Raw genomic sequence first — 27,633 nt, 5'->3', positions numbered from 1 at the left:
ATGTGTTTTGATCCTTGCCGTAGATTTTCTCGAAGAGATAAGTCTTCAGTGATTTGCGGAAGTCGGTCAGTTCGTGGATCGTTTTCAAGTTGCGTGGTAGTGTATCCAGAGTTGTGTGCTCCTGTATGCGAAGGTCGATCCGTGCAGTGCTTTGTATTTTATGCCTTTGCACTTAGGGAAATGGAGATTGAGGAAGGTTCGGGACGATCTTTTAGCGTTTCTGGGTGGCAGGTCTATTAAGTCAGACATGTATGCAGGGGCTTCGCCGTGAATGATTTTGTGGACTAAAGTGCATACTTTAAAAGTGATGCGTTCCTTGAGTGGTAGCCAGTGTAGTTTCTCCCGTAAGGGTTTTGCACTTTCGTATTTTGGTTTTCCGAAGATGAGTTTGGCTGCTGTATTCTGGGCTGTTTGAAGTTTCCTCAGTATTTGATCTTTGCATCCTGCGTATATTGAGTTGCAATAGTCCAGGTGACTGAGTACGAGTGACTGCACTAGACTGCGGAAGACAGATCTTGGAAAGAATGATCTAATTCTCTTCAGTTTCCACATGGAGTAGAACATTTTTTTTTGTTGTGTTGTTCGCATGAGTTTCGAGTGTTAGGTGGCGGTCAATAGTGACTCCAAGGATTTTTAAAGTTTCTGAGATTGACAAAGTTAGTTTAGGTGTGTTAATGGCGGTAAATTTCTTCGTGTTGTATTGGGAGGTTAGTATGAGGCATTGAGTTTTTTCTGCGTTCAGTTTTAGTCGGAATGCATCTGCCCAGGTGTTCATGATGTGTAGACTTTGGCTGATTTCATTAGAGATTTCATTGATGTCTTTTTTGAATGGAATATATACCGTTACATCATCGGCATATATATATGGATTAAGGTTATGAATTGATAGAAGTTTTGCCAGGGGGGTCATCAGTAGATTGAAAATGGTTGGTGAGAGGGGGGATCCTTGCGGTATTCCACTGTCAGGTGTCCATGCAGCAGACGTATTTGAGTTTGATGTTACTTGATATGAGCGTGAGGTTAAGAACCCCTTGAACCAGTTTAGAACATTGCCTCCGATTCCAAAGTATTCGAGGATGTGTAATAGGATTTCGTGGTCTACCATATCAAAGGCACTTGACATGTCAAATTGTAAGATGAGTATATTGGTGCCGGTTGCAATCATTTGTTTAAATTTGGTCATTAGGGTAATTAACACTGTTTCTGTGCTATGATTTGACAGGAATCCTGATTGGGAATCATGTAGTATGGAGAACTTGTTGAGGTAGTTTGTAAGTTGTTTGGTAACCACCCCTTCGGTTATTTTGGTTGTTAATGGTATTGATGCTACTGGTCTGTAGTTAGTTATTTCGCTTGCGTTTTTCTTTGTATCTTTGGGTATTGGGGTGAGTAAAATGTTTCCTTTTTCTTTTGGGAAAAGTCCATTTTGTAGCATGAAGTTCATATGGTTAGTGAGGTCTATTATGAATTGTTGAGGGGCTGATTTCATGAGGTTGTTTGGGCAGACATCTAGTTTGCATTGGGATTTGGCAAATCTTTTGAGCGTTTTAGAGATGAGGTCTTCTGATAGTGGTTCGAATTCGGTCCAAATCCTGTCTGCTGGGCATATTCCGTCTTCTGGGTCTAGACAATTTAGGAGTGTTGTATATTCAGTAGAGCTGGTGGGTATTTTGAGTCGTAGTTGTATGATTTCTTCCTTGAAGTATTTTGCGAGGTCGTCGACTCCTGGTGTATCTTTGCTATTGTTTGTTACTGGTGTGGTGTCTAGCAGTTTGTTTACAAGGTAGAAGAGTTTGTGTGTGTCTTTGTAGTTTGGTCCAATCATTGTTTTATAGTGTAGTCTTTTAGCTTGTTTGATGGTATATTTGTATTTCCTCCTGAGTGATTTCCAGGCATTCAGCGTGTGTTCGTCTTTCTTTTTATTCCATGCACGTTCTAGTTTTCTGACTTGTGTTTTGAGTTTTTTCAGTTCTTCGGTGAACCATGGATTTGTTTTTTTCCTGTGTGATGTTCTAGTTTGGATTGGGGCGATTGTGTCTAATGTTGTCCTGCATATGTCATCCCATGTTTGGAGGAATTGAATGGTATCTGTATTTGTTGACCATTTGTTTTGGTAGACCTGTTGCCAGAATGTTGTGGGGTCTATTTTTCCTCTCGTGGTGTATGTTGTTTTTCATGTTTGTTAATTGCGTTTCTGTGTATTTTTCGCCAGTGGAGGGAGACCATCGCTTTGTGGTGGTCTGTCCATGGTGTGGGTGTCCATCTTGTGTCTGTAAGTAGGAGAGTTGAGTCTGAGTCGAATTTGTGTGTAATGATGTCCAGTGTGTGTCCTTTTTCGTGTGTTGGTTGATTATTAGGTGCGTGTAGATCCCAGAGGTTTAGGAAGTCTTTGCATTCTTGTGTGCCTGTTGAGGTATCGTCCTCAAGGTGTAGGTTGATATCTCCTATTATGAGGATATTAGAGGCAGAGACACATGTATTGGAGATGAAGTCCATAAGTTGCTTATGGGAGTCTTTCCATTTTCCTGGTGGCCTGTAGAGTAGTATCGTGTTGAGGTGTCCTTGTAGGTTTGGATGAGTGATTCTTGTTGAGGCAATCTCGAGTTGTGGTGTGGTTGATTCGCCAGTGGCTGTTATGGTAAACTCAGATTTGTAAATTATGGCTATTCCGCCGCCTCTTTTTCCTTTTCTTGCCCAGTGGGTGATTTTGTATTCTGGTGGGCATGTCTCTATGATGGCGGGGTCTGTAGGGCCATGGAACCATGTTTCCGTGATAAACAGAAGGTCTAATTTCTCTGTTGTAATCCAGTCTAGTATGTCTGTTGAGTTGCTTACTGCTGATCTTGCATTGATGTATCCTATTCGGATGAAGCGGTATGATATTGTAGGGAGGTTAGATGTATTTATTTTTATTAGTTGTCTGTTTTCTCGGTGGTTGAATTTGTCGTTGTTGTTTTTCTTTTTTTCTTTCTGTTGGTGAGGTTCGTATGTGGAGTTTTTTCCTTTAGGTTGGTTATTGTGTTTTTGGTCTGGTGTGTTGTTGATGGTTTGTACATAGAGTTGGTGGATTGTGGTTGGGTTGTTATTGATGTTAGGGGTGGTCCATGCATGGTAGATTATGGGGGTGAGGTAGATTATTATCAGTAGCTTATTGGTATTCATGTTGGGTTTTGTGGATGGTGTTTGTAGGAGTGTTGGGTGTTGTTGGTGATGTCAGTTTTGTGGGCAGTGCTTGTGGGTGTGTTGGGTGTTGGTGATGTCTGTATTGCTTCGACTGTCTTAACGATTGGTCCAGGACAATAATTATAGTCTCTGCTGGTATTGCTGTGCTTAATACAGGTAGTTCATAGCAGTTATTAAATTTCAACAAGGTATAGTAGTGCTTATTACTATTGTGTTTAACCTTACCATGTGTTTGAGGGTGTTGGAGCAATTAGACATTTAAGCTATCAATTAAGCAGCAAGGGTAGCATTCAATTGTAGTACAGGTGCATACAATATACAGGGTGGGCAGATAGAGTCAAAGCGAAGACGCAGAACAATATAAGAGGCATTTGGTGTGTGTTTGAAGGCAGTGCTGCAGAGTTGTAGAAGCAGAGCAAAACCTTTTGCGAAACCAAAATCAAGGCGATAAAGCAAAATCAAGGCAAGCAGGCAAAGCAGGCAGGATCATATGTGTCCTAGCAACAGTGGTAGCAGTTCTTATCGGTCTTTTTCCAAATCAAAGGTAACTTAGCAAAGTCAGCGGGCTATAAAGCAAAGTCAAAGTAGGCAGGGTTATATGCGTCTTAGCAACAGTGGTAGCAGTCATAGGAGCCAACTTTTCAAAATTATTGGGGGTGCTAAGCCCAATGAAAATAACCCCTCCCTGGATACATACAAGGAATTTTCTCAATATTGGGTGCTCAAGCACCCACAGCACCCACAGAGTCGGCTCCAATAGTAGCAGTTCTTATCTGGTCTTTGCCAGTCAGAGGGTAAATTAGCACATTCAAGCAGGCTATGAAGCAAGATTAAAAGCAGACAAGAAAAATCAAAAGGCAATTTTGCAATTTGCAGAATCAGGCAAGGCTGCAATGCAAAATGAAGATCAAAGCAGAAGGCAATTTGCAATTTACAGCATCAGGCAAGGCTACCATGCAAAATGAAAATCACAGCAGTAGGCAGCAGTCTTTTGCTAAGTCAATAGGTAAATTAGCACAGTCAAGCAGGCTATAATGTAAAATTAAATGCAAACAGGCAAAATCAAGAGGCAATTTTGCAAATTCAGGCATGCTACAATGCAAAATGGAGAAAGAGGGAAAGAAAGAGAAAAAAAAAAAAAGAGAATCAAAAGTAAAAGCAAGCAGGCAGAGGACCCGTATCTCCTTGTATCGCGGCCGCTCTCCGGTGCATAACCTGGATGTTCAACGCAGTTCGGGATTGTTTCGGCGCTCCAGGGCTTCTATTCGTCGTTCATCGGGTCCGTTCCAATTCTCCCGTGGGTTGGTCACAGGAATTGGCAAATTGATTCCCGCATGGTTGCCCGGTCCTTGGATTTCGTCGATGAATTTCGGTCGGCGCGGTGTTGCTGTCCCATGGTCGGCAGGGAGCACCGGTCAGCCTCCAGCCCACCTGATCGTACCGGTAGTTCACCCGGCTCCAGCTCTGGTCGGTTACCTCCGGCGCACTCTGGGTTTGTCAAGACAAGAGTGGTGTGAGTCTGTCTAGTCCATTGTAATCTATGAAGCCAGTCTAGTCAGACCCTCTTTCTACTTCCTTAGCGAGCCGTCATCTAGTTCATTTAAGGTAGTAATTGTAAACCTATGAGCTACTGCATGGGTTTAATTGACTGGAGTGGAAGTGAGCTTATCTACCCAATTATAAGTAAGGAAGTTATTTATTTACTTAGTCTCTGGTTTCTTCTGTCCGGTGCGATCGTCATCGATGTTTCCGCGAGGCAGAGCAAATGGGTCCGAAGGTCTGTGGGTCAGCTCTTCCCCTCGTCTCCTCATCCAGCTGTCTCGCGTTTTTAGGGCGGCTCGTGCAGCCCTGGGATTAGCTCTGTATCTGTGGCTGTTCTGTGTATGCTGGCTTCATAAAGGCTTCTCTAAAGAACCAAAACACATTCACCAACCATAGGAAGGGCAATAACGCAAAGCCACCCAAGTAATATTTACTGCACAGGTTTTGCTTCTCCTCATTGGACACTCGGTCCAGGTTCATCTTTTATGATGTCAGGTGTCTTTCACTCATGAAGAGAAGCAGACATCTTTCGTCCCCCGTATATGACTCCTTTATTTAATTCACCCTGTACTATATTATATACTGTTCAACCCCTCCCCCAATAAAACAAAGAGGGTGCTGGTTATTAGTGTCTGGCTCATGTGAGGACTTTTCATATGAGACTGGCATATACTTCATATAACGGAGGCTCCCTGTTTATAGATAAGATAAAGGAAACTATGGATACCATTAAAGATAACTTTTTTTTTTACTTTACAATACTTCTCCACTGTACCATCGTGCAACTTCTTCTAGAGAAATGAGCACATCCTATTATCATAGCCTTCCCTTTACAAGGCTAAATCTCATCAGAGAGAGAGAGAGAGAGAGGACAAGCAAAATATGCCATGCATACACAACAAAACATAAAATGATGGAAGATATAGACAATATGGCTTATCCTGTCTCCTCTTCCTTAGAGATCTTAAGTGCTTTTATGAATTCAGATATAGTCTTCATCTCCACCACCTCTACTATGAGGCCATTCAGTACATCCATTACCCTTTCCATAAAGTATTTCTTAAATTACTTCTTATCCCCTTTCACCTTCTATGCCCCCTCATTCCAGAGCTTCATTTCAGTCGAAAGATACTTGCCATGCCATAAATGTATTTAAATATTTCTGGAACAAAAAAGGGAGTGGGAATGGAACCAGGCTTTTCAAAAAACAGACCGGAAAACACTCGAGTTCAAAGTAAAATATGATTTATTTGAGACTCTACAAGGTACCCTGTTTCGGCACTGCAAGTGTCTTAAGTCATAAGGATTCTGATGTGAACGCTGTAGTCTCAAAAAAATTATATTTTACTTTGAAAAGAGTGTTTTCTGGTCTGTTTTTTAAAGAACCTGGTTCCGTTCCCACTCCCCTTTTTGCTTGTGAGAATTTTCAGGGGAATCCATTGATTTAATGTTTCCATCATATCTCCCCTCTCCCACTTTTCTCATCCTGTTTATATATTTTTGAAGGTGCGTTCTCCAGAACTGAACACAGCGCTCTAAATGGAGCTTCACCAGAGACTTATACAGAGTCGCTATCACCTCCTTTTTCCTGCTAGCCATTCCTCGTCCTATGCACCCAAGAATCTGTCTGGCTTTTGCCATTGCTTTTTCTACCTGTTTAGCCACCTTAAGGAGAAAGTGTCTATTGTGGATTACGAACTGGTTAAAAGATAGAAAACAGAGAGTTGGGTTAAATTGTCAGTATTCTCAATGGAGAAAGATAGGGTTAAATTGGCAGTATTCTCAATGGAGAAAGATAGATAGTGGGGTTCCCCATGGGTCTGTACTGAGATCACTGCTTTTTAACATTTATAAATGACCTAGAGATGGGAATAACTAGTGAGATAATTAAATTTGTCGATGATGCAAAGTTATTCAAAGTTGTTAAATCACAACAGGATTTTGAAAAATTGTAAGAGGATATTACAAGCCTGGGAGATTAGTCATCCAAATGGCAGATGACATTTAATATGAGCAAGTGCAAAGTGATTCATGTAGGAAAGAGGAACCCAAACTATAGCTACATGATGCAAGGTTCCACATTAGGAGTCATCACCCAGGAAAAGGATCTAATATGATATGTTGAAATCCTCAGCTCAGTGTGCAGTAGCAGCTAAGAAAGCAAACAGAATGCTAGGAATTATTAGGAAAGGAATGGAAAACAAAAATAAGAATTTTCTTAGTGTCAGCTCCACCATTCTGCACAAATGAGTCTTATCCCTTCCTGCTAGCAAGTGGAGGTATAGAAAACTGAATTCTACTAGTGACATCACCGGTATAACCTGGGTTACTCCCTGGAACAATCCAGTATTTTTCTCTAACTTCAGCAGGTGGAAGGTCATGTTGTCAGGTGCTCCTGTCCATGACCTGACTTCCTGCTGTGCTGACCGCAGCCGCACAGCGAGTTCAAGCCTAACGGCTGCTCCCAGGTCACCTTCTCGGGATCATACCTGGTTGAGCGTGGCTCAGCCAGCAGTCCCCAGTTACTCTTCTTAGTGCCTCTGGATGAGGCTTCGGTCATCATCTCTCCACCCCTTTGCCCGTACGCCCTCTTTGGGTGTAGATCCCCCAGGCTCCCCTGCAGCCCCCAGGTTCAAAAACAAAAAAAGATTTGGCCTGACTAGCCTTATTTCCTTTTTAAGGGAATGCGCTTACAGTGGTGGAAATAAGTATTTGATCCCTTGCTGATTTTGTAAGTTTGCCCACTGACAAAGACATGAGCAGCCCATAATTGAAGGGTAGGTTATTAGTAACAGTGAGAGATAGCACATCACAAATTAAATCCGGAAAATCACATTGTGGAAAGTATATGAATTTATTTGCATTCTGCAGAGGGAAATAAGTATTTAATCCCTCTGGCAAACAAGACCTAATACTTGGTGGCAAAACCCTTGTTGGCAAGCACAGCGGTCAGACGTCTTCTGTAGTTGATGATGAGGTTTGCACACATGTCAGGAGGAATTTTGGTCCACTCCTCTTTGCAGATCATCTCTAAATCATTAAGAGTTCTGGGCTGTCGCTTGGCAACTCGCAGCTTCAGCTCCCTCCATAAGTTTTCAATGGGATTAAGGTCTGGTGACTGGCTAGGCCACTCCATGACCCTAATGTGCTTCTTCCTGAGCCACTCCTTTGTTGCCTTGGCTGTATATTTTGGGTCATTGTCGTGCTGGAAGACCCAGCCACGACCCATTTTTAAGGCCCTGGCGGAGGGAAGGAGGTTGTCACTCAGAATTGTACGGTACATGGCCCCATCCATTCTCCCATTGATGCGGTGAAGTAGTCCTGTGCCCTTAGCAGAGAAACACCCCCAAAACATAACATTTCCACCTCCATGCTTGACAGTGGGGACGGTGTTCTTTGGGTCATAGGCAGCATTTCTCTTCCTCCAAACACGGCGAGTTGAGTTCATGCCAAAGAGCTCAATTTTTGTCTCATCTGACCACAGCACCTTCTCCCAATCACTCTCGGCATCATCCAGGTGTTCACTGGCAAACTTCAGACGGGCCGTCACATGTGCCTTCCGGAGCAGGGGGACCTTGCGGGCACTGCAGGATTGCAATCCGTTATGTCGTAATGTGTTACCAATGGTTTTCGTGGTGACAGTGGTCCCAGCTGCCTTGAGATCATTGACAAGTTCCCCCCTTGTAGTTGTAGGCTGATTTCTAACCTTCCTCATGATCAAGGATACCCCACGAGGTGAGATTTTGCGTGGAGCCCCAGATCTTTGTCGATTGACAGTCATTTTGTACTTCTTCCATTTTCTTACTATGGCACCAACAGTTGTCTCCTTCTCGCCCAGCGTCTTACTGATGGTTTTGTAGCCCATTCCAGCCTTGTGCAGGTGTATGATCTTGTCCCTGACATCCTTAGACAGCTCCTTGCTCTTGGCCATTTTGTAGAGGTTAGAGTCTGACTGATTCACTGAGTCTGTGGACAGGTGTCTTTCATACAGGTGACCATTGCCGACAGCTGTCTGTCATGCAGGTAACGAGTTGATTTGGAGCATCTACCTGGTCTGTAGGGGCCAGATCTCTTACTGGTTGGTGGGGGATCAAATACTTATTTCCCTCTGCAGAATGCAAATAAATTCATATACTTTCCACAATGTGATTTTCCGGATTTAATTTGTGATGTGCTATCTCTCACTGTTACCAATAACCTACCCTTCAATTATGGGCTGCTCATGTCTTTGTCAGTGGGCAAACTTACAAAATCAGCAAGGGATCAAATACTTATTTCCACCACTGTATTTAAGCTGCTACTGCAACTTTAAGAACTCAACAACAAAGCACAGACAGAGAAATCCCTTCTATTAGAGTAGAAGGGATTTCCCTGTTTTCGCACCCTTAGAGAGCCAGGGAATGGCGGAGTCAGGCAAGCCTGTGTGCTCCCACCCCATGGTTGCCTCTGTCTGTCCGCAGTGTAATGGGCTATTTCCAAAGTCAGAAATGACCCGGAGGGGGGGGGGGGGGGGGGGAGAGTGAGGCCCATGTGTCTGACCTCCCTCTGCCGAGGCATCGGGATCTGTGGTCCCAGTGCCAGCCATTTTAAATCAGACTGCGAAGGGAGAACAGTCACTCCCCCAAACAGATTTTCAAAGAAAATGGTGTCTATATGCCATAGGTTAAGCCTCTCCAGCCCCTGAACAAACGATGAACTTAGCTGCCCTGCCCCTCACTCACTGGTTCACACCACTGCCTCCCTGACTTGGTTGCAAACAAAATGAAGGCCCCCGCACGGAATCATAGCTCTATGTGCACCACTGCTGGTTTCCTCCTCCACCCCCATGATGTGATGTAACTTCCTGTTTTGGGGAGGACGGAGGAGGGAAATCAGCAGCGGTGCACATTCAGCTATGATGACCCCATGTATGGCTTCATTTTGTTTGCATACAAATTGAGGAGGTAGTGGTGCAAACCAATGAGTGAGGGGAAGGGAAGCTAAGCTCACAGTTCTTCCAGGTCTCCACCATCTCCACGAGGAGTTGTCAGTGAGTGACCAAAAGGGAGTGGAAAGAGAGAGAGCAAGAGAGATGGGGACAATGGTGGGGTGAAGGGAAGAGAGATGGAATGATGTTGCATGATGAACATGAAAAAAAGAGAGAGAGAGAGAAGCATTAGGGGAAAGACAGGCAAAGGGGAGGCGGAGAGAAAGACGGTAAAACTGAATGCTGAAGGATGAGAGACAGAAGGGTGATGTGATGGGGAAGAGACAGGTGATATTGGATGGTGAGGGGGTGAAAGACACAGTGGGGTGATGTTGGATGGGGTAATGATAGAGAGAGAGAAGAAATCTTGTATGGCTGTGGGGGGGAGGGAGTCCTGCGTGGCAGATAAAGAGCGAGAGAGTGTCCTGCATGGTGATCGCGATGGGGATGGGGCCGACGGTGGGGTGAGGGGAAGAGAGATGGGACAATGTTGCATGATGAATGGGGGAAAAAGAGAGAGACAGGAGTATTGGGGCAGGGACAGGCAAAGTTGGATAGAGGGGAGGAGGAGAGAAACAGGATAACTGTATGCTGGGAGATGAGACAGAAGAGTGATGTGATGAGGAAGACAGAGAAGTGATGTTGGATGGTGAGGGGTGAAACTTTGTCCCCGTGTCATTCTCTAATGTTCAGCTATTCATATGCATTTCACTGACTTTCCTACAACCCTAAATAAAATTACTACCTGTTTAACAGCAATTCAGGAATGGGATAAAAACCACAAGCTTTGTCTGAATCCAAGTAAAGCTGTTAAATCCTAGCAGTGTGAAAAATCATCATCTATTTGTTTACTAATAAGCTCGCTGTCTACAAAAAAAACATCTGTTAAAGGTGTGAAACAATGCTTTATGTGATGGAACAATATTTTAGTGCCTGGCAGAGCGGCAGGCTATGAGGATCTGCTCCATTTATGGTACAAGCCTCCTTTTGCTGAGATCCTACTGTTCCATCTCAGGAAATCTGAAATATCTTTCATAGGAATATAGATTTGTGCTCTCGTGGTAACATGAATGAGGGTGGGCCTTAGAACCAGGATAAATGGAAGCCACATAGTCAGTTAAAGTGAACAAAATAATATTTATTTCTTGTGTCAGGTAGGGGTCTTGTTCATTTCACAAGTGAGGTAAGGAAATTAAATATAAAACTAGTATATAGATATAAGAATGTTCTTTCATATCTTGCTTGTACAGGGTCATGGATGCATTATGGTCTCTCAGCAAGGTAGCTTACTTACACTACTGGCTCTGATCTGGCTCCTCAGAGTACCAGTCTAATCTTTAACAGTCAGTGTAGGCCAGCCTGCATCTGGTTGGGTCAATGATATCATTTGCAAGGTTCCAAGTTGAACTTGGCCTAGACTATTGTGATGGAGGCATATGCAGTCAGGCATCGCTGCTTCCCTCTAGGCCTCCTTAACCTAGCTGTGCCCACCCCTCCCATGTCACTTCCCTCTTGGGTGGGACTAAGTTTTAAAGTAGTTCAGGTAGGGTTCTTGTTAAATTCGCGGGTGAGAGAAGGAATGTAAACATAAAGTAATCCTTAGATTATAAGAATTTTCTTTTATGGCCTGCTCCTACAGGGCCCCAGGATGCACTATGGCAGGGGTGTTCAAATCAAGTCCTCGAGGTCCACAATCCAGCCTGGTTTTCAGGATTTTCACAATGAATACGTATGAGATCTATTTGTATGCAATGGAAGCAGTGAATTCATGTAGATCTCATACATATTCATTATGGAAATCCTGAAAACCAGGCTGAGTTGTGGATCTCAGGGCTGGATTTGAGGATCCCTTACACTACAGTCTCTGCAAGTCAGCATACACTGCTGGGCTCTGGCCTGGATACCTAAGGTACCAGTACAATCTTGTTAACCATGAGCGTAGTTTGGGGGGGGGGGATGAGGGGGGCACCAAACCCCCAAATGGCTTGCCACCTCCTGACCTGAGTGGTGTGGCATCTCCCTCCCTCCTTCCACCCCCTTCCCTGCAGGTTCTGGTAATAGCACTCCCTCTCCTGTCCTCCTCTCTCCCTACTCCCTCATCCGGTCTGCAGTCTTCAAAGTGTCCAGGCCGGTTCAGGGCTGCTGGCAGCGTTAGCAATGTAAGCACGCTGCCTTCAGCCTGCCCCAGAATCCTTCTCTCTGCATCATCCTGCCTACGCAGGAGCAGGAAGTTGATGCAGAGAGAAGGATTCCAGGCAGGCTAAAGGCAACCTGCTTACATCGCAAACACTGCCGGCGGCCCTGAACCGGTCTGGACACCTTGAAGACTGCAGACCAGAGGAAGGGTAGGGGAGAGGACAGGAGAGCAACACTGGATCGCACTGGGAGGGGGGAGAAGAGGGGGAGGGGAACACTGGACCATATTGAGTGGGGGGAAGAAGCAGGAGATGGATGAAGCTAGAGGATGTGAGGGGAAGAAGCAGGAGATGGATGAAGCTAGAGGGTGTGAGGGGAAGAAGCAGGAGATGGATGAGGCTAGGGAGGGGGAGAAGCAGGAGATGGATGGGACTGTAGGGATCTTAGAGGTACTTATATCTTTCAGAACACAGCTAAACAGTTATCCTGGACTCGTGTCTAGGGGTGTACCTCTGAAGCCCACTGATAAGCTAGCTGTTTGAGGAAATGAACAATGCCACAGATGAAATATATTATTTTTATTAGGTAAAGAAAAATATATAAATAGTTCTGAAGCAAAGTGCCAAGCAAAATACAAAAATAACTTGATATAAAATTAGATTATCACCAAAATATATTACCATCTGATTATCCTAATGCACTAACTAAAGGAGTGATTACACAACACAGTACAATCATGAATTCCTAATGATTGTTATAAGAACTTATCACACGTATTATGCAAAACACAGTGATCAGCTGACTACACAGACCAGAAGTCCTGAAGTAAACCTATCTGTCTCAGACAAACTAAGGACTAATTTCCCCGACTATAGGTAATAAATCCTGAATCTCACCTTTCCGTCTGTGAAAGACTCCCGATGGTAGAGAAGCAGATTTTTCCTCTGACTTGAGCTGAAGCCTCAGCGAGTCAGTCCGGGAATAGGTCCAAGAATTGATTCTCTGAAGGTAGATTACACAGTCTTCTGTAAGGCCTTGTGGTGGCTGAGCTAACCCTGAGTTTGTTATAAGGCATGCAGTTCACTGGTATTAGGAAAATAGTCTGTTGCTCTCTTTAGAGCTTTCTGTTTACCTGCAAATCTTCCGGTGTGTCGCTCTTCTGGACTTCTTCCAACTTCTCCTTCCTGGTTGTCTCGGACTAACTAAACCTTCTTCAGTCCAAACCATTGGTATCCAAGCGGTCAGATGATACATGTGGACCAATCACATATGATGACATAATGCCCAGCCAGTGTCATGGTCAAGAAGAGAGCCTTTATTATAGATGGCATGCAAACTTCCTCTCTCATGATACTTTTGGCCATGGGTGTTTTTCTCCTCCAAGCTTCCCAGGAGATAACGGGGCTAGTTTGAAACAAAGAATATGGCCTTGGCTGAAGTAATCTTGCAATGCTTCAGCAGTACTTTTCCTTTCTGTAACCAAGCTGGATTCTGCTAGTTACAGATGTATTCAGGTCACAGGTTGCAGAATCCATATTGTTATAAAGAATGGTTCAGGCTTGTATATGCCAAGACCAGCAAAGGTGAGATCTCAGGTAAATACTCCTACAGGACTGGGGTGGGGGGTTATGGTTAGAGGGGAAGGGAACAGAGCAGAAGATGGATGGGGCTAGTAGGTGTGGATGGAGGGGAGAGGAAGAGGAACTGAGCAGGGAATTATCAGAGAGATGGAGTAGGAATTTGAGGGGCTAGCAAATATTTGGCAGTTTTAGATATATGGGGGTATGTTGATGGGTTGGGATAATGAGTGAGGATGTGAAATGAGGGATAAGAGAAGAAGGACAAGAATAGAGGATGATATGAGGAAAGACTGAGACATAATGTCAATGACCTGGAAGACTGGAGAGAGGATTAGAGGCATTGAAAAGGGAGAAGGGATATAGGAGAAGGGGGATGAGGTAGATGAAAAGTGAAATAGAGACTAAGGAGTCGGACTAAAGGGTGAAAGAAAAGTGTGAAAAAAATGAAAGAAAATATGTAGAGAAGGAAAGGAAGAAGAGGAGAGAGAAGAAATGGAAAAGCCAACCTGGAAAAGAATTTAGGAGATGACTGACATATGGAAAGTGGAAAAGATACTGGAACCAGCCCAATTAGAAAACTAAAATGCTCAGACAACAAAGGTAGAAGAGAAATCATTTTTATTTAATGCTTTTTAATGACCAAGATGTGCCTCCTTTGTGAAATGTACAATTTTTTTTCTATTTTTGTAGTTTGCAGAGTGCAGGAAAAATAAATTTCTGTTTTTCTTTTACCAGTATTTGTGCTGCTTAAAGAGTCTAACTTTCTTGAGGGAATCTCTCTTTTAATTTTTGTGGGCCCCTATTTTGTATCATGTGAAGTTACAAACTTTTTAGTGTGACCACCCAGCATGTTCAAAATATTTGCACTGTAAAACTATCATTTTTTGGAAAAAAAAAAAAAAAGGTATACCTGCTTACTTTTAATGATGTTGCAGTGATTTGAATTTGTCTTGGGAGCAAGGTTGGAGGCCTATCACAAGCGCTATTCAAAGCCATAAACAATGTCTAAACTCAAGGAAGTGTTGCAGTTAATCTGGGACGGCCTGCCACTGGGACCGATTGACAAGGCTGTTAAGAACTTCCCAAGGTGACTGAAGACCTGGGGGTGGACACTGAGCATTCACAGTGACTGAAAAATTCTGACACATTGTCATTCGAATGACGTTATTTTATTGTGTTTTAACTCGAACATTTTTTAATGTGCAAAAATTGCTAGGTAGTAACACTATAATGTCAGTAATATGAACATAGCTTAAGATAATTAAGTATGATTAAATAAGTATGTAACATTTCTCATTGAAATTCAAAGCAGTTGCTGAGAACTGGAAAAAACTGTAGGTTACTATTTTTGCCTCACCTTGTGTATTTGGGAACCCATTATTAGTGTACACTTAGGTTCCCCCCTATTTAAACCTGCCATAGGTGCCCAGCTCTACCACCAGCTGCCTTTCAGGTGCTGTGGAGGACTTGCAGCTCATCTGCATATCCTTACAGCCTTCTCCGGGGTGACACCCAGGTCCACTCCGATCCACTCAGGGCCTCCGTTCTAGGTGCTGCGTGCCGTTAGGCGCACGGGGCATTTTTCTCTTTACATCTAATCTTCTTCCCAGTTGCTAAAGTACCTCAGTCGTTTATTGCCCCTATTCACATTCTCTTCCTAGCCCTGTCCCTTCCTAATCTTTTCCCTCACCCCCTACCTCTCTCCGCTACAGGAACTCACTGCCCATCCATCGACTTCATCACCTCACCTTCTCTCCTACCCTCTTCCTCCCTCTTAGCTTTTAATCTTCATCTCTTTCTTCCTTCCATTTTGCCATCCCCATTCCACCTAAATACCTCTCGCCTTCGTGGCCACACCTCTCCTATTCTCCTCTGCTCTCTTTTACTCCTCCTCTTACTCTCAGCCGGTGACATCAATCCCAATCCTGGCCCTCCTCACCAACTATTATCCCAACTCTACAGATCTCACCACGACCTCTCTAACCTCATCTCTATTCCTCTACTCCCCTCCTCTCTCTGCCCTTCTCTTGCGCCCTATGGAATGCCCGCTCTATCTGTAACAAACTCGCCTATATCCAGGACCTCTTTATCTCGCGTCACCTCCATCTGCTCGCCATAACAGAAACCTGGCTGTGCCCTGATGACTCTGCTTCGGTCGCAGCCCTCTGCCATGGCGGTTATCTTTTTTCACATACTCCTCGCCCTGCTGGTCGCGGGGGTGGTGTTGGACTACTTCCATCCTCCAGATTTCAACCCCTTCTTCCACCTCAATCTTACTGTTTTTCCTCCTTTGAAGTCCACTCTATCCGCCTTTTCTCTCCTCTGCCTCTTCGAATAGCGGTCATTTATCGTCCCCCTGATAAGTCCCTTTCATCCTTTCTCAGTGAGTTTGATGCCTGGCTTGCCTTCTTCCATGATCCTTCCTCCCCCTCTCTCATCCTTGGTGACTTTAATATTCCTGCTAATGATCCTTCCAGCTCTTATATTTCCAAGTTACTCGCTTTAACATCCTCCTTTAATCTCCAACTATGCTCCACCTCCCCCACTCATCAAAATGGTCACTGTCTTGACCTCATCTTCTCCTCCAACTGTTCCCCCTCTAGTTTCCTTGCCTCTGATCTTCCCTTCTCTGATCACCATCTTATAACTTTCACACTTAAATCTCCTCCCTCCCAGTCCCGTCCTATCTTATCTAATTTATCTAGGAATCTTCACGATATTGACCCTTCATCTCTATCTTCCCATGTTTCAAACCTCCTCTACTGTGGCACCATCCACGTCTGTCAACGAGGCTGTTTCATCTTACAACAATACTCTATCCTCTGCCTTAGACACTCTTGCACCTTTGATGACCCGCCCTATAAGGCGTACAAAACCCCAACCTTGGCTGACTTCTAATATCCGCTACCTACGTTCCTGTACCCGCTCTGCCGAACGACTCTGGCGGAAATCTCGGGACCTTGCTGATTTCTTACACTTTAAGTTCATGCTGACCTCCTTCCAATCTGCTCTTTTACGTGCCAAACAGGATTATTATATCCAACTGACCAACTCTCTTGGCTCTAACCCTCGACTTCTCTTCACCACATTGAACTCTCTCCTCAAGGTACCCCCTCCCCCAACTCCCCCTTCATTATCTCCTCAGACCCTTGCTGAATTCTTTCACAACAAGGTTCAAAAGATAAACCTTGCATTCTCTACCTCGCCACCTCTCCCTCCACTAGTCCGTTCTCCTCTTTCTCCTTCCCCTCATTCCCTTTCCTCCTTTCCTGAAGTTACTATTGAGGAAACTACACTTCTCCTTTCATCCTCAAAATGTACCACCTGTTCCTCTGATCCCATTCCCACCCACCTTCTTAATGCCATCTCTCCTGCTCTTATTTCTTTTATCTGTCACATTCTCAACCTCTCACTTTCCACTGCGACTGTCCCTGCTGCCTTTAAACATGCTGTGGTCAAGAGCCTTTCACATGGGTGTGTCCCCGTGGGGCTCATGCCCAAAATGTGGAAAAGAAGGAGCGACGCTAGGACACATGTTCTGGACCTGCCGGAACGTTGGGAAATTCTGGAGAAACATTACAACCAATGTCTCACAGTTATGGAACACGTCTTGGAGGTGTGAGGCGACTTTGTTGGTTGGCCAACCACGGTTGAGTACACCCAGCCCTGGGGGGCTCAAAGAGTTTGTACTTAAAACCACCATCGTAGCTAAGCATGTCATTCTGTCAGAATGGATCTCAGCCAAATCACCTACAAGACAACAATGGAGAAGCAAGATGTTGCACCTAATGAGAATAGAACGGCAAGGGATTCACAACCTAGACTCAGAGACTGGGAAGAAATTCCAAAAGTGCTGGACTCCCTTTTGGTCGACACTAACCCCAGCAGCCCGTAGTTACCTTTTGAACTTTTGATCCTTTAAAGATAGTTAGTGGGACATACATTAAATAAGAGGAGTAGATAAGATCAAAGATGTTGTTGATGTGAAAGATTAGTGGGAAAGTAGTTTAGTTCTAAAGAAAAAGGGGGGGGGGTAAAGGGGGGGAAGGGGGGAGGGAGGGGGAAGAAAAAGAAAAAGCAGCAATACCGTTGAAATAATGTTAACAAAACGGGGAAAAAGGAAAACGGTTGTGGAAAGGTTTTGTACACAATATGGTCTTTTTCCCGGACATGGAATGAAGTGTCTGGGCTGTTGTTAATTTCTGAGTTGTTTGTTATTTGAATAAAAAAGATTGAAATATAAACATGCTGTGGTCACACATCTCCTTAAGAAGCCTTCACTTGACCCTACTTGTCCCTCTAATTACCGACCCATCTCCCTCCTTCCTTTTCTCTCCAAATTACTTGAGCGTGCTGTTCACCGCCGCTGCCTTGATTTTCTCGCCTCACATGCTATTCTTGACCCACTACAATCTGGTTTTCGCCCTCTCCACTCAACCAAAACTGCGCTTACTAAAGTCTCCAATGACCTATTACTGGCTAAATCCAGAGGTCAATATTCCATCCTCATTCTTCTTGATCTTTCCGCTGCTTTTTGACACTGTCGATCACAGCATACTTCTCGATACCCTGTCCTCACTTGGATTCCAGGGCTCTGTCCTTTCCTGGTTCTCTTCCTACCTCTCCCTCCGCACCTTCAGTGTTCACTCTGGTGGATCCTCTTCTACTTCTATCCCTCTGCCTGTCGGCGTACCTCAGGGTTCTGTTCTTGGTCCCCTCCTCTTTTCTATCTACACTTCTTCCCTTGGTTCATTAATCTCATTCCATGGCTTTTTCTACCATCTCTATGCTGATGACTCCCAAATCTACCTTTCTACCCCTGATATCTCACCTTTCATCCAAACCAAAGTTTCAGCGTGCTTGTCTGACATTGCTGTCTGGATGTCTCAACGCCACCTGAAATTAAATATGACCAAAACCGAGCTTCTCATTTCCCCCCCCAAACGCACCTCCCGGCTCCCCCCATTTTCTATTTCTGTTGATGGCTCTCTCATTCTCCCTGTCTCCTCAGCTCGAAACCTTGGGGTCATCTTTGACTCTTCTCTCTCCTTCTCTGCTCATATCCAGCAGATTGCCAAGACCTGTCGTTTCTTTCTTTACAACATCAGTAAAATCCGCCCCTTTCTTTCCGAGAACTCTACCAAAACCCTCATCCACACCCTTGTCACCTCTCGTTTAGACTACTGCAATCTGCTTCTTGCTGGCCTCCCACTTAGTCACCTCTCCCTCTCCAGTCGGTTCAAAACTCTGCTGCCTGTCTCGTCTTCCGCCAGGGTCGCTTTACTCATACTACCCCTCTCCTCAAGTCGCTTCACTGGCTCCCTATCCGTTTTCGCATCCTGTTCAAACTTCTTCTACTAACCTATAAATGTACTCAGTCTGCTGCTCCTCAGTATCTCTCCACACTCGTCCTTCTCTACACCCCTTTCCGTGCACTCCACTCCATGGATAAATCCTTCTTATCTGTTCCCTTCTCCACTACTGCCAACTCCAGACTTCGCGCCTTCTGTCTCGCTGCACCCTACGCCTGGAATAAACTTCCTGAGCCCCTACGTCTTGCCCCATCCTTGGCCACCTTTAAATCTAGACTGAAAGCCCACCTCTTTAACATTGCTTTTGACTCGTAATCACTTGTATCCACTCGCCTCCACCTACCCTCCTCTCCTCCTTCCTGTACACATTAATTGATTGGATTTGCTTACTTTATTTTTTGTCCATTAGATTGTAAGCTCTTTGAGCAGGGACTATCTTTCTTCTATGTTTGTGCAGCGCTGCGTACACCTTGTAGCGCTATAGAAATGCTAAATAGTAGTAGTAGTAGTAGTAATGTGAGGGTCTGTCTGCATTAGTATAGTGTGTGTGTGTGTGTTTTTGTTGTTTTAAATAACCATAATGAATATTTATGAGATGTATGTATTCAAATGAATATGCTAATGTTCCAAGCTACACCCTTTGCCCTCACAAATGAAACGGTCAACCTATGACCATGTTGTTAACATAGGCTGTCTTGTGGCCAGCCAGAGCAGAGGTTTTGGTTTGCAAGATTCCAAGCTGAACTTGGCCTACCTGGCTGTCATGGTTGCCGTTCACAGATACGTGGTGGAGGTGTATCCAGTCGGGTGTCGCTCCTTCCCTCTGGGCTTCCTTAACCTAGCTATGTCCTCCTGGTTCTACCCCTCCCATGTCACTTCCCCTGTGGGCAGGACTATGAGTTTTAAGGTGGTTCTGACACTGAGAGAGTATCCTTAAGGGGAAGTGGCAGCATCTTATAGACTCCCTCACATCGCATTTTATCCATGCCCTTCTTCTATCATCATGTTGTTCCATGGTTCTTCTATAATATGTTGATTTTCATTTAATTTATTAAATTCCACAGACGCTACTATTATATAGCCTTTAGTAACTTACAAAAGATGCATAAAATTACAAAATCAATTGTTCAAGAGGCTGCTGAAAACCCACCTATTTGGACTGGTCTACTCCCCCCTTCCCCTTCCTTGCCTACTCCTTTCTCCTACCATTTCCTCTTATTGTCATGTCATTTTTGCTTATCCTATGTTAGCCACATTGTGCCTGCGTGTGTGGGAAAATGTGGGGTAGAATTGTACTATAAATAAAATAAAAATACAAAACATATTAGTATCATTAAATATTATTAAATAGTTTCATGTTTGAAGTTAATATACACATACAGATCAATAATTAGAAACACTTGTTATATAGCAGTACCAACTATCAAGGTAAGGGACACTGGGTGGGACTATCTAGCAATTTTCAACATCACTATTCAGATTGGTGTCACTGAAAATTAATACTGACTGCCTTGGCACTATTCAGATAGAAAACAGGCAATCTGCCAAATCCAACATGGAAGATAAAAACAAGGAGGCAGATCTTGTAAAAGCACAGCCTTTTATTCAGTAAAAGGGCTCCCAGGTTAATGATCATCTGTTCTCGACATGGCCACATTTCACCAGGAATATTGGCTGCGTCAGGAACAGAGTAACCAGCAGGTGTAAACAGCACACGTCACCTAGTCTAGTTCAGTAAGTAAAATGATATAGGTACTGTATGCTCATGTACCTGGAGGCATTTTTACTTAAATCAATTATCAAATGCATATACTGATGGCTTCCATATGTCCCTCTTTCTGAAACTTGTTTAGACTGGCCAGCACCTGTTTGACCTCCTTAGGACATACAGAAATGTTGTAACTCATGTGCAACATCTTTTGACAGCCCTGGACCATTTGAACTTCATTACCAGTTTACCTACAAGGAGCTGATGAGTAGTTGCTTCTGTCACCATTTTTTAGGCAGCGATAAGTATCGTCTGCTTTCTCTCACCAAGCTCAATCTCTTCAAAAGAATTGATGTAGTTCTTTTACATTTCAACCTTTGTTTTTGAATTTCTCCTGTCAACTGGATGTTTTGTCAAAACTTGGCTATCTTGGGGTTTTGCTTTTTTAGAGCCAGTTCTCAGATAATTCAGTGTATTGATTATTATATTAGCACTGTTATTGTCTATTATTTATTTTATTGTTCTCATGATATTGTATGATTTACAGTGAGTTTGTTTTTATCACTCATTATTGGTGATTGGTCCACTTTATTTATTCAGGTTTCTGTTTTCCCTTCATGGTTTCATTTTATTATACGTTATATTATTTTATTGTCTTTACCAACACTATTTTTATTTTTATCCCCATCTATTGTAGCTCTTATCTCAAACCTACTACTTATATAGAAAATAAAATTTTTTTTCATTTTGATTTGTTCAAATGTGAGCCTCCTTGAATAAACAAATTGGCAGCATATCTATCAGTGGTAGAACTGTCTTCCCCTTCAGAAAGTCTGGCTTTCAAATGTTCTGTGTGCTTGGTCTTTTGTGGAGTGTAGTGACAAGAAGAACAAAGCCACAATGATATAGGGATAAATCCAATAGGGGGAGGATTTAAATCAAATAGCCAGGACAATATAGCTAGAAATATAGGTTATGCTGCCCATTTTACTTGAGTCAGCTTTTGAAAACACATTTCTTTTTCTTGCAACATTTAAATATAATCCAACACAATTTTCAAATAAATTCCAGCAAAAGCAAAAATGGTTTCACTGCATTTTAACAACATTGTGATAGATGATCAAAATTTACTTTGTGTGTTACTGTCCTTGTTTAATTATCAGAATTACACTAAGGATTTCTTTCTAGTACTGGTCAATGAGTACACTATAAAGATAAACTTTTTCTTTGTGTTTGGCTTATTTTTTTAGTGGCAAGTACTGATTCATTAACCAGCAATAAAAGTCCACATTTGGGAAACAGTTTTCTACCTGACAGTTCACTTCCTGTACTAAATCAGGTATATTTTTATTTTGTGTTTGTGTTTGATTTAGTTAAAATTGATTATGTGACATCTTACAAAGCTTAGGTTTCTATCTGTTTATTTTAGGATCTAGCCTCCAGTGGACAAAGCACCAGCAGTTCATCAGCTCTTTCCACTCCACCTCCTGCTGGGCAGAGTCCAGCTCAACAAGGCTCAGGGGTCATAGGAGTTCAACAGGGCAATGGTGCAACGGTAGGGGCACTAAGTAGTAGTGGTATGCAGCCTACAGCTTCCACCATTCCTGCAGTGCCTGGAGTGACTGCAATAATTGGAGCCTTGCCAAGTAACCAGCTGGCAATGAATGGAATTGTAGGAGCTTTAAATGGGGTGATTCAGACCCCTGTCGCAATAGCCCAGAATTCTACTCCTCTTACCCGTGGAGCAGTGCCACCTAATGTAACACACACTCTGCCAACCAGCCTTGTTAATAGGTAAGAATTTAAATCAAAACTTTGCTTTATGTTTTTCAAGAAAATTGCAGTATCAAATAAGTTGTTAGTGAATTCCTTTTAAACTTCCATTCTGTTCTATTGTTTCATTTATATTTTTGTTTTCATTGTAAAATTAGAATTTCAATAGCTTGCTTTTAAAAAGCTGTAGCATTAATATATTTTTAGTGGTGTGAAAAATTCAGTAAATAATGGGCAGGGGAAATAAGATTGATTTTTTTTTTTCCCTCTATGCCTTCACTTTAGAGAATCATAATAATCAAAAATAAATTGCAGAAAAAGCTGTTTTATTTAATTGTGAATATCATAATAATGGTGTATCTAGTAAACACACCTGTGGCTCATGATCCTTTGAGTACTGTATTGGAAGGATCATAGAAAGGTGGTATTTCAATAATCTAATAAACATAAACATGCTCCCAAATGGTAGAACTTTCCCCAAATTCATGTAGTATTAAGTTAGTAGAATCCACAGACCTGTTTCTTATCAGCCTTAGGAAAACGAGCATTCATAGTGATTTCTGTCAGCGCCATTGATGTTAGTGTGCTTTTCTTTAGGATTATCTTTTGTTTATCTAGATTTTATTTGTTTTCTAGCTATGCCTTATTTAGCTCTTGCAAGGCAAATTTCAGCCTCCTCATGATGGATACTTATATCTGCTCGTGTACAAGCCAATTTTCAAAGGGAAATTCCCCATGGAGGCAGATGCAGTAGGACGTTTTTAAAACCCTGCCTATTTTTCCGATACAAAGTGTACAGGGTAGACACAGTGAAAAGATATTAGACATCCTGAATGAACCTTTAGCTTTGTACCTCTTCTTCTCCCTGTTGATTGACTTTCAGGCCCTTAAGATCCCCTGAGATTTTAATTATTAAGTTGAACAGTCATGAACACCTCTTCCAAGAATAATCCTGTAAAATATGTAATTTGGACATCATACTCCATATTTTTAAATCCTTATACTTTATTTTAGATAGAGATCTACATATTCCCACAAATACAGACAATGAAGGTAATTTTGTAAAGCTGTTTACATATATAAATAAGTGTTCCCTTGTCATCCACCAGATCAGTTATGTCCATCCACTAGTGGAAGGAGATAGAGAAAATAGTTCCAACTAATACACCCCTTAAGGGTATCATGCAACCTGGAATACTTAGTATTTTCTCTGTCTCCTAGTGAATGGCGGATGGATTGTGCAGCTCCTTTCATTGTTTGGCTGGTGGCTCCTGACCTGGTTTGTCCAGCTGTCAGTTGAGCAGGGGGTTATAGCTGATATTTTGGAGTTTTCTGTCTGGACTGGATGATACCCAGTGGGGACAGGCCCCTCATCCATAGGTGGGGTGACACCCGGTCGAGTCGGCTCCCTCCCCATATTCCCACAGCTCCTATCCAGCCTGGATTTATAGTGTACAAGTGTGTGGAAAGCCTGTCCTTTGGTCCCTCACCTGGATACATCTGCAAGCATTCAACTAGAATTCAAGAAATTTGCTCTTTTTCAGTTGTGTTTCCTCGGGGCAGGCTCCATATTCCTCTTCCCCCACAACCCCATATTGGGATCGGGTGCTTCAGGTCAGTGGCGTACCAAGGGGGGGGCGGTGGGGGCAGTCCGCCCCGGGTGCCAGTAGGTGGGGGGTGCTCCGCTCCCGCCGCCTCCCGTGGCCGTTCCCGTGGCGCCGCACATTTAAAAAACCGCACATTTAAAAAACCAATTTGATTGGAAGGCCCGAGTCGACGTCAAGACGAGGAGGAGAAGGAGGAAGGAGATTTGATTTTTTTTTTTTTTTTACAAGCAGGGCACGAGGCGCTGCCTGCGACCCTGCTTCGCCGGTTTTAACGGGACTGAGGTGGGGAAGGAGAGGGGCGAAAGGGACTCGGGTGGGGGTGTTCAGAGGGGAGAAGGGGACTGGGGTGGGGGTCTCAGACAGGGGAGGGGAGAAGGGGACTGGGGTGGGGATCTTCAGAGGGGAGAAGGGGACTGGGGTGGGGGTGTTCAGATGGGAAAAGGGGAGGGGAGAAGGGGACTGGGGTGGGGGTCTCAGATGGGGGGAGGGGAGAAGGGGACTGGGGTGGGGATCTCAGAGGGGAGAAGGGGACTGGGGTGGGGGTGTTCAGAGGGGAAAAGGGGAGGGGAGAAGGGGACTGGGGTGGGGGTGTTCAGAGGCTGCGTACGACTGGTAGCGCTATAGAAATGATTTATAGTAGTAGTAGTAGTAGGGGAAAAGGGGAGGGGAGAAGGGGACTGGGGTGGGGATCTCAGACAGGGGAGGGGAGAAGGGGACTGGGGTGGGGATCTCAGAGGGGAGAAGGGGAGGGGAGAAGGGGACTGGGGTGGGGGTCTCACGGGGGAAGGGGAGGGGCGAAGGGGACTGGGGTGGGGGTGTTCAGAGGGGAGAAGGGGACTGGGGTGGGGATCTCAGACGGGGGAGGGGAGAAGGGGACTGGGGTGGGGGTCTCAGACAGGAGAAGGGGACTGGGGTGGGGGTGTTCAGAGGGGAGAAGGGGACTGGGGTGGGGGTCTCAGACGGGGGAAGGGGAGGGGCGAAGGGGACTGGGGTGGGGGTGTTCAGAGGGGAGAAGGGGACTGGGGTGGAGATCTCAGACAGGGGAGGGGTAGGGGAGAAGGGGACTGGGGTTGGGATCTCAGAGGGGAGAAGGGGACTGGGGTGGGGATCTCAGACAGGGGAGGGGAGAAGGGGACTGGGGTGGGGATCTCAGAGGGGAGAAGGGGACTGGGATGGGGGTGTTCAGAGGAGAGAAGGGGACTGGGGTGGGGGTCTCAGACAGGGGAGGGGAGAAGGGGACTGTGGTGGGGGTCTCAGACAGGAGAAGGGGAGGGGAGAAGGGGGCTGGAACTGGGGGCTGAAAAAAGGGGCAGAGAGAGAGAGGGGACAGATCCTAGATGGAAGGGGGAGCGAGAGGGAGGGCAGACCCTGGATGGATGGGAGAGGGAGGGCAAATGGTGGATTGAAGGGGCAGAGAGAAAGGGCAGGCAGTGGATGGAAGGGACGGCAGAGAGGGCAGACACTGGATGGCAGAGAGAGAGAGAGTGAAGACAGATGCTGGATGGAAGGAAGACGGTGAAAAGAAGATGAGGAAAGCAGAAACCAGAGACAACAAACTGTAAATAAAATATATTTTTTTATTTTTTTTGCTTTAGGATAAAGTATTGTAGATGTGTTAAATGTTTATAATAGAACATGTAAATAAGGTAATCTTTTTATTGGACTAATTTTAATACATTTTGACTAACTTTCGGAGAACAAAACCCCCTTCCTCAGGTCAGGATAGGATACTGTAACAGCACTATACTGTACTGACCCGAGGACGGAGGTTTTGGCCTCTGAAAGCTAAATGTATTAGTCCAATAAAATGGTATTATTTTACTTTCTATATTTGTTTTATTTCTATTTGTTAATTTGTAAAGTGGTGATTGGTACTTGTTAGGTTTTTTTTTTTCAAATTTACATCTGCTGTCTTTATATTTTGCACAGTACTAGGGGACAGTCTGGCATTGGGGGTTCAGTTTAATTTTTGTCTAAATAGAAAGTTTATGATTACTTATTCTATAGTGGATTAGGGTGTATCTGTGTTTGTGAAAAAGACATGGCTTTCAGTTGGCATTGACTGTGCAGGATCTACGATCTGTACTATTGTGTCTGGTTTTGTTTTACAATAGGTGAATTGATGTTCTAGTGCTCACTGTAGTGTTTAAGATGCTTTCCTTTTCCTTGTGTGACTCGTAGAAATGACTGCTTATGGTATGGTAGAATTGCTCTATAGGTCCTGAGTGTTTTGTATTCTCGGCATGCCTAGTACTGGATTTTGGGGGGGGGGGGGGGGGGGGTTAACAAAATGACCAGCCCCGGGTGTCAACTACCCTAGGTACGCCACTGCTTCAGGTGCTTACTGGTCTCTGGCGCTTGTGGTTATGCTACCTGCAGCTTTCTGCTTCCAGGGGTGGCTGTCTTCTCTTTGCTTGGGTAGCACAGTTTTTTTAAAAAAAAACACAGAGAACAAAATCAAAACTGAGTGGGATTCTCTTCAAGGCTCCCTCCGTGGACGCGCTGTGGATTGTCATCTTCGCACTTTTTCAGCAGGCTGGTTTCCTGGCCTTTTTTAACAGCTGCTGCTGTCTCTAGCATGGGCCTCGCTAGCTTTAGTTCCCACGCTGTCCTGAACTCATACTGTACCTGGTCCAGCCTCGGGCTGTTTGATATGGGTCTCCTTGCCTTCTGTTTTGGCACCTGGCCAAGTGTTTGGGGCATTTCTGCTGCCTGCTGTGTGAATTCTCATTATGGGTAGAGCTGCTGACTGGCCTTGAGGCAACCTGTGGCATTGATTTATTTATGTGTTTATTTATTTGGATTTATTTACCACCTTTTGAAGGAATTCACAAAGCAGTATACAGTAAGAATAAATCAAACATGAGCAATAGGCAATTGCAGTAGTAAAAATATTCAAATAACAATACAAAGTATGGCATAGTATACTACTTACAATGTCAACACAATACGTAATAGAACATTTTAATTGATAGTGAAGGGTAAAGCAAAGATGGAACATATAGATAGGTAAGAGAGTTAGAAAGTAAGGTGACTAATTTAAAGAACGTTGCATATGAGGTCAGAGAGATGGTCAAATACTATCTCAGCTAGGGTAGGAATGCATAAACATGTCCTGCTGCAATATGTGCAGCCCGTGTCACTCTTTGTGTGTGTGTGTGTGTGTGTGTGTGTGTGTGTGTGTGTGTGTAAGTGAGTCTAACAAGTTAGTTACTTCTTCCATTAAAGGGCTGGTTGAAGAGCCAAGCTTTCACCTGATTCCTGAAGTAGAGAGAGTCTTGTGTTGAGCTGAGCCTTTCAGGCAGTGCATTCCAGAGTGTGGGGACTACTCCAGAGAAGGCTCGCTTTCGTGTAATTTCTTTTGGAGAGGGTGTAGTTAGTGATAGTCTTTGAAAGGACCTTAGTGTACTTGGCGATGTGTAGAGGATCATCCTATTCTTCAGGTACTCATGGCCATTTCCTTTAAGGGCCTTGCAGATCAGACATAGAGTTTTAAATTTAGCCCTGTATTGTACTGGTAGCCAATGAAGATTTTCAAAAATGGAGTGATATGGTCTTGTTGCTTGCAACCTTCTATGAGTCTTCTGCAGCATTCTGAATCAACTGGAGCTGGTGCAGGCCCTTTGTAGTGAGACCATTATATAGTGCATTGCAGTAATCCAGTCTTGATATTGTCATGGCATGCACAACTGGGGTAAGGTTTACTTTCTCGACGTAAGGAGAAGAGACAGTGTGGCTGTTGCAAATAGTAGAAGTAGCTCTTGAAGGTTGCTTGGATTTGTGGAGTCAGAGTAAGTGTTGAATCTAAGTAAGAATAGGTCCCCAT

The 27,633-nt window shown here is 44.0% G+C and overlaps 2 protein-coding genes and 1 long non-coding RNA gene across 3 annotated transcripts in view; 1 reads left to right on the top strand and 2 right to left on the bottom strand.

Moving 5' to 3' along the window:
- Positions 1 to 27,633, top strand: part of MLLT10 (MLLT10 histone lysine methyltransferase DOT1L cofactor) — a 763,568-nt gene that overhangs the window by 624,727 nt on the left and 111,208 nt on the right. Inside the window, exons 16-17 of the mRNA XM_030199437.1 lie at positions 21,678 to 21,766; positions 21,857 to 22,221. Coding sequence (XP_030055297.1) covers positions 21,678 to 21,766; positions 21,857 to 22,221 — 454 coding nt within the window. The remainder of the gene's footprint in view (positions 1 to 21,677; positions 21,767 to 21,856; positions 22,222 to 27,633) is intronic.
- LOC115467935 (gamma-secretase subunit PEN-2-like) lies at positions 4,913 to 5,335 on the bottom strand. Its single transcript, XM_030199445.1, has one exon. It carries the CDS (start codon positions 5,203 to 5,205, stop codon positions 5,038 to 5,040), a length of 168 nt encoding a protein of 55 aa, XP_030055305.1. The 5' UTR covers positions 5,206 to 5,335; the 3' UTR covers positions 4,913 to 5,037.
- Positions 11,465 to 26,772, bottom strand: LOC115467946. Its single transcript, XR_003941792.1, has 3 exons — positions 26,759 to 26,772; positions 18,757 to 18,758; positions 11,465 to 11,540 (listed from the first exon to the last, which is right to left on the bottom strand). It is a non-coding gene; the product is annotated as an uncharacterized LOC115467946 (long non-coding RNA).

The sequence above is a fragment of the Microcaecilia unicolor genome, chromosome 1 (genome assembly GCF_901765095.1).
Source record: "Microcaecilia unicolor chromosome 1, aMicUni1.1, whole genome shotgun sequence".
NCBI lineage: Eukaryota > Metazoa > Chordata > Amphibia > Gymnophiona > Siphonopidae > Microcaecilia > Microcaecilia unicolor.
This window is presented reverse-complemented; position numbering and strand designations above follow the sequence as displayed.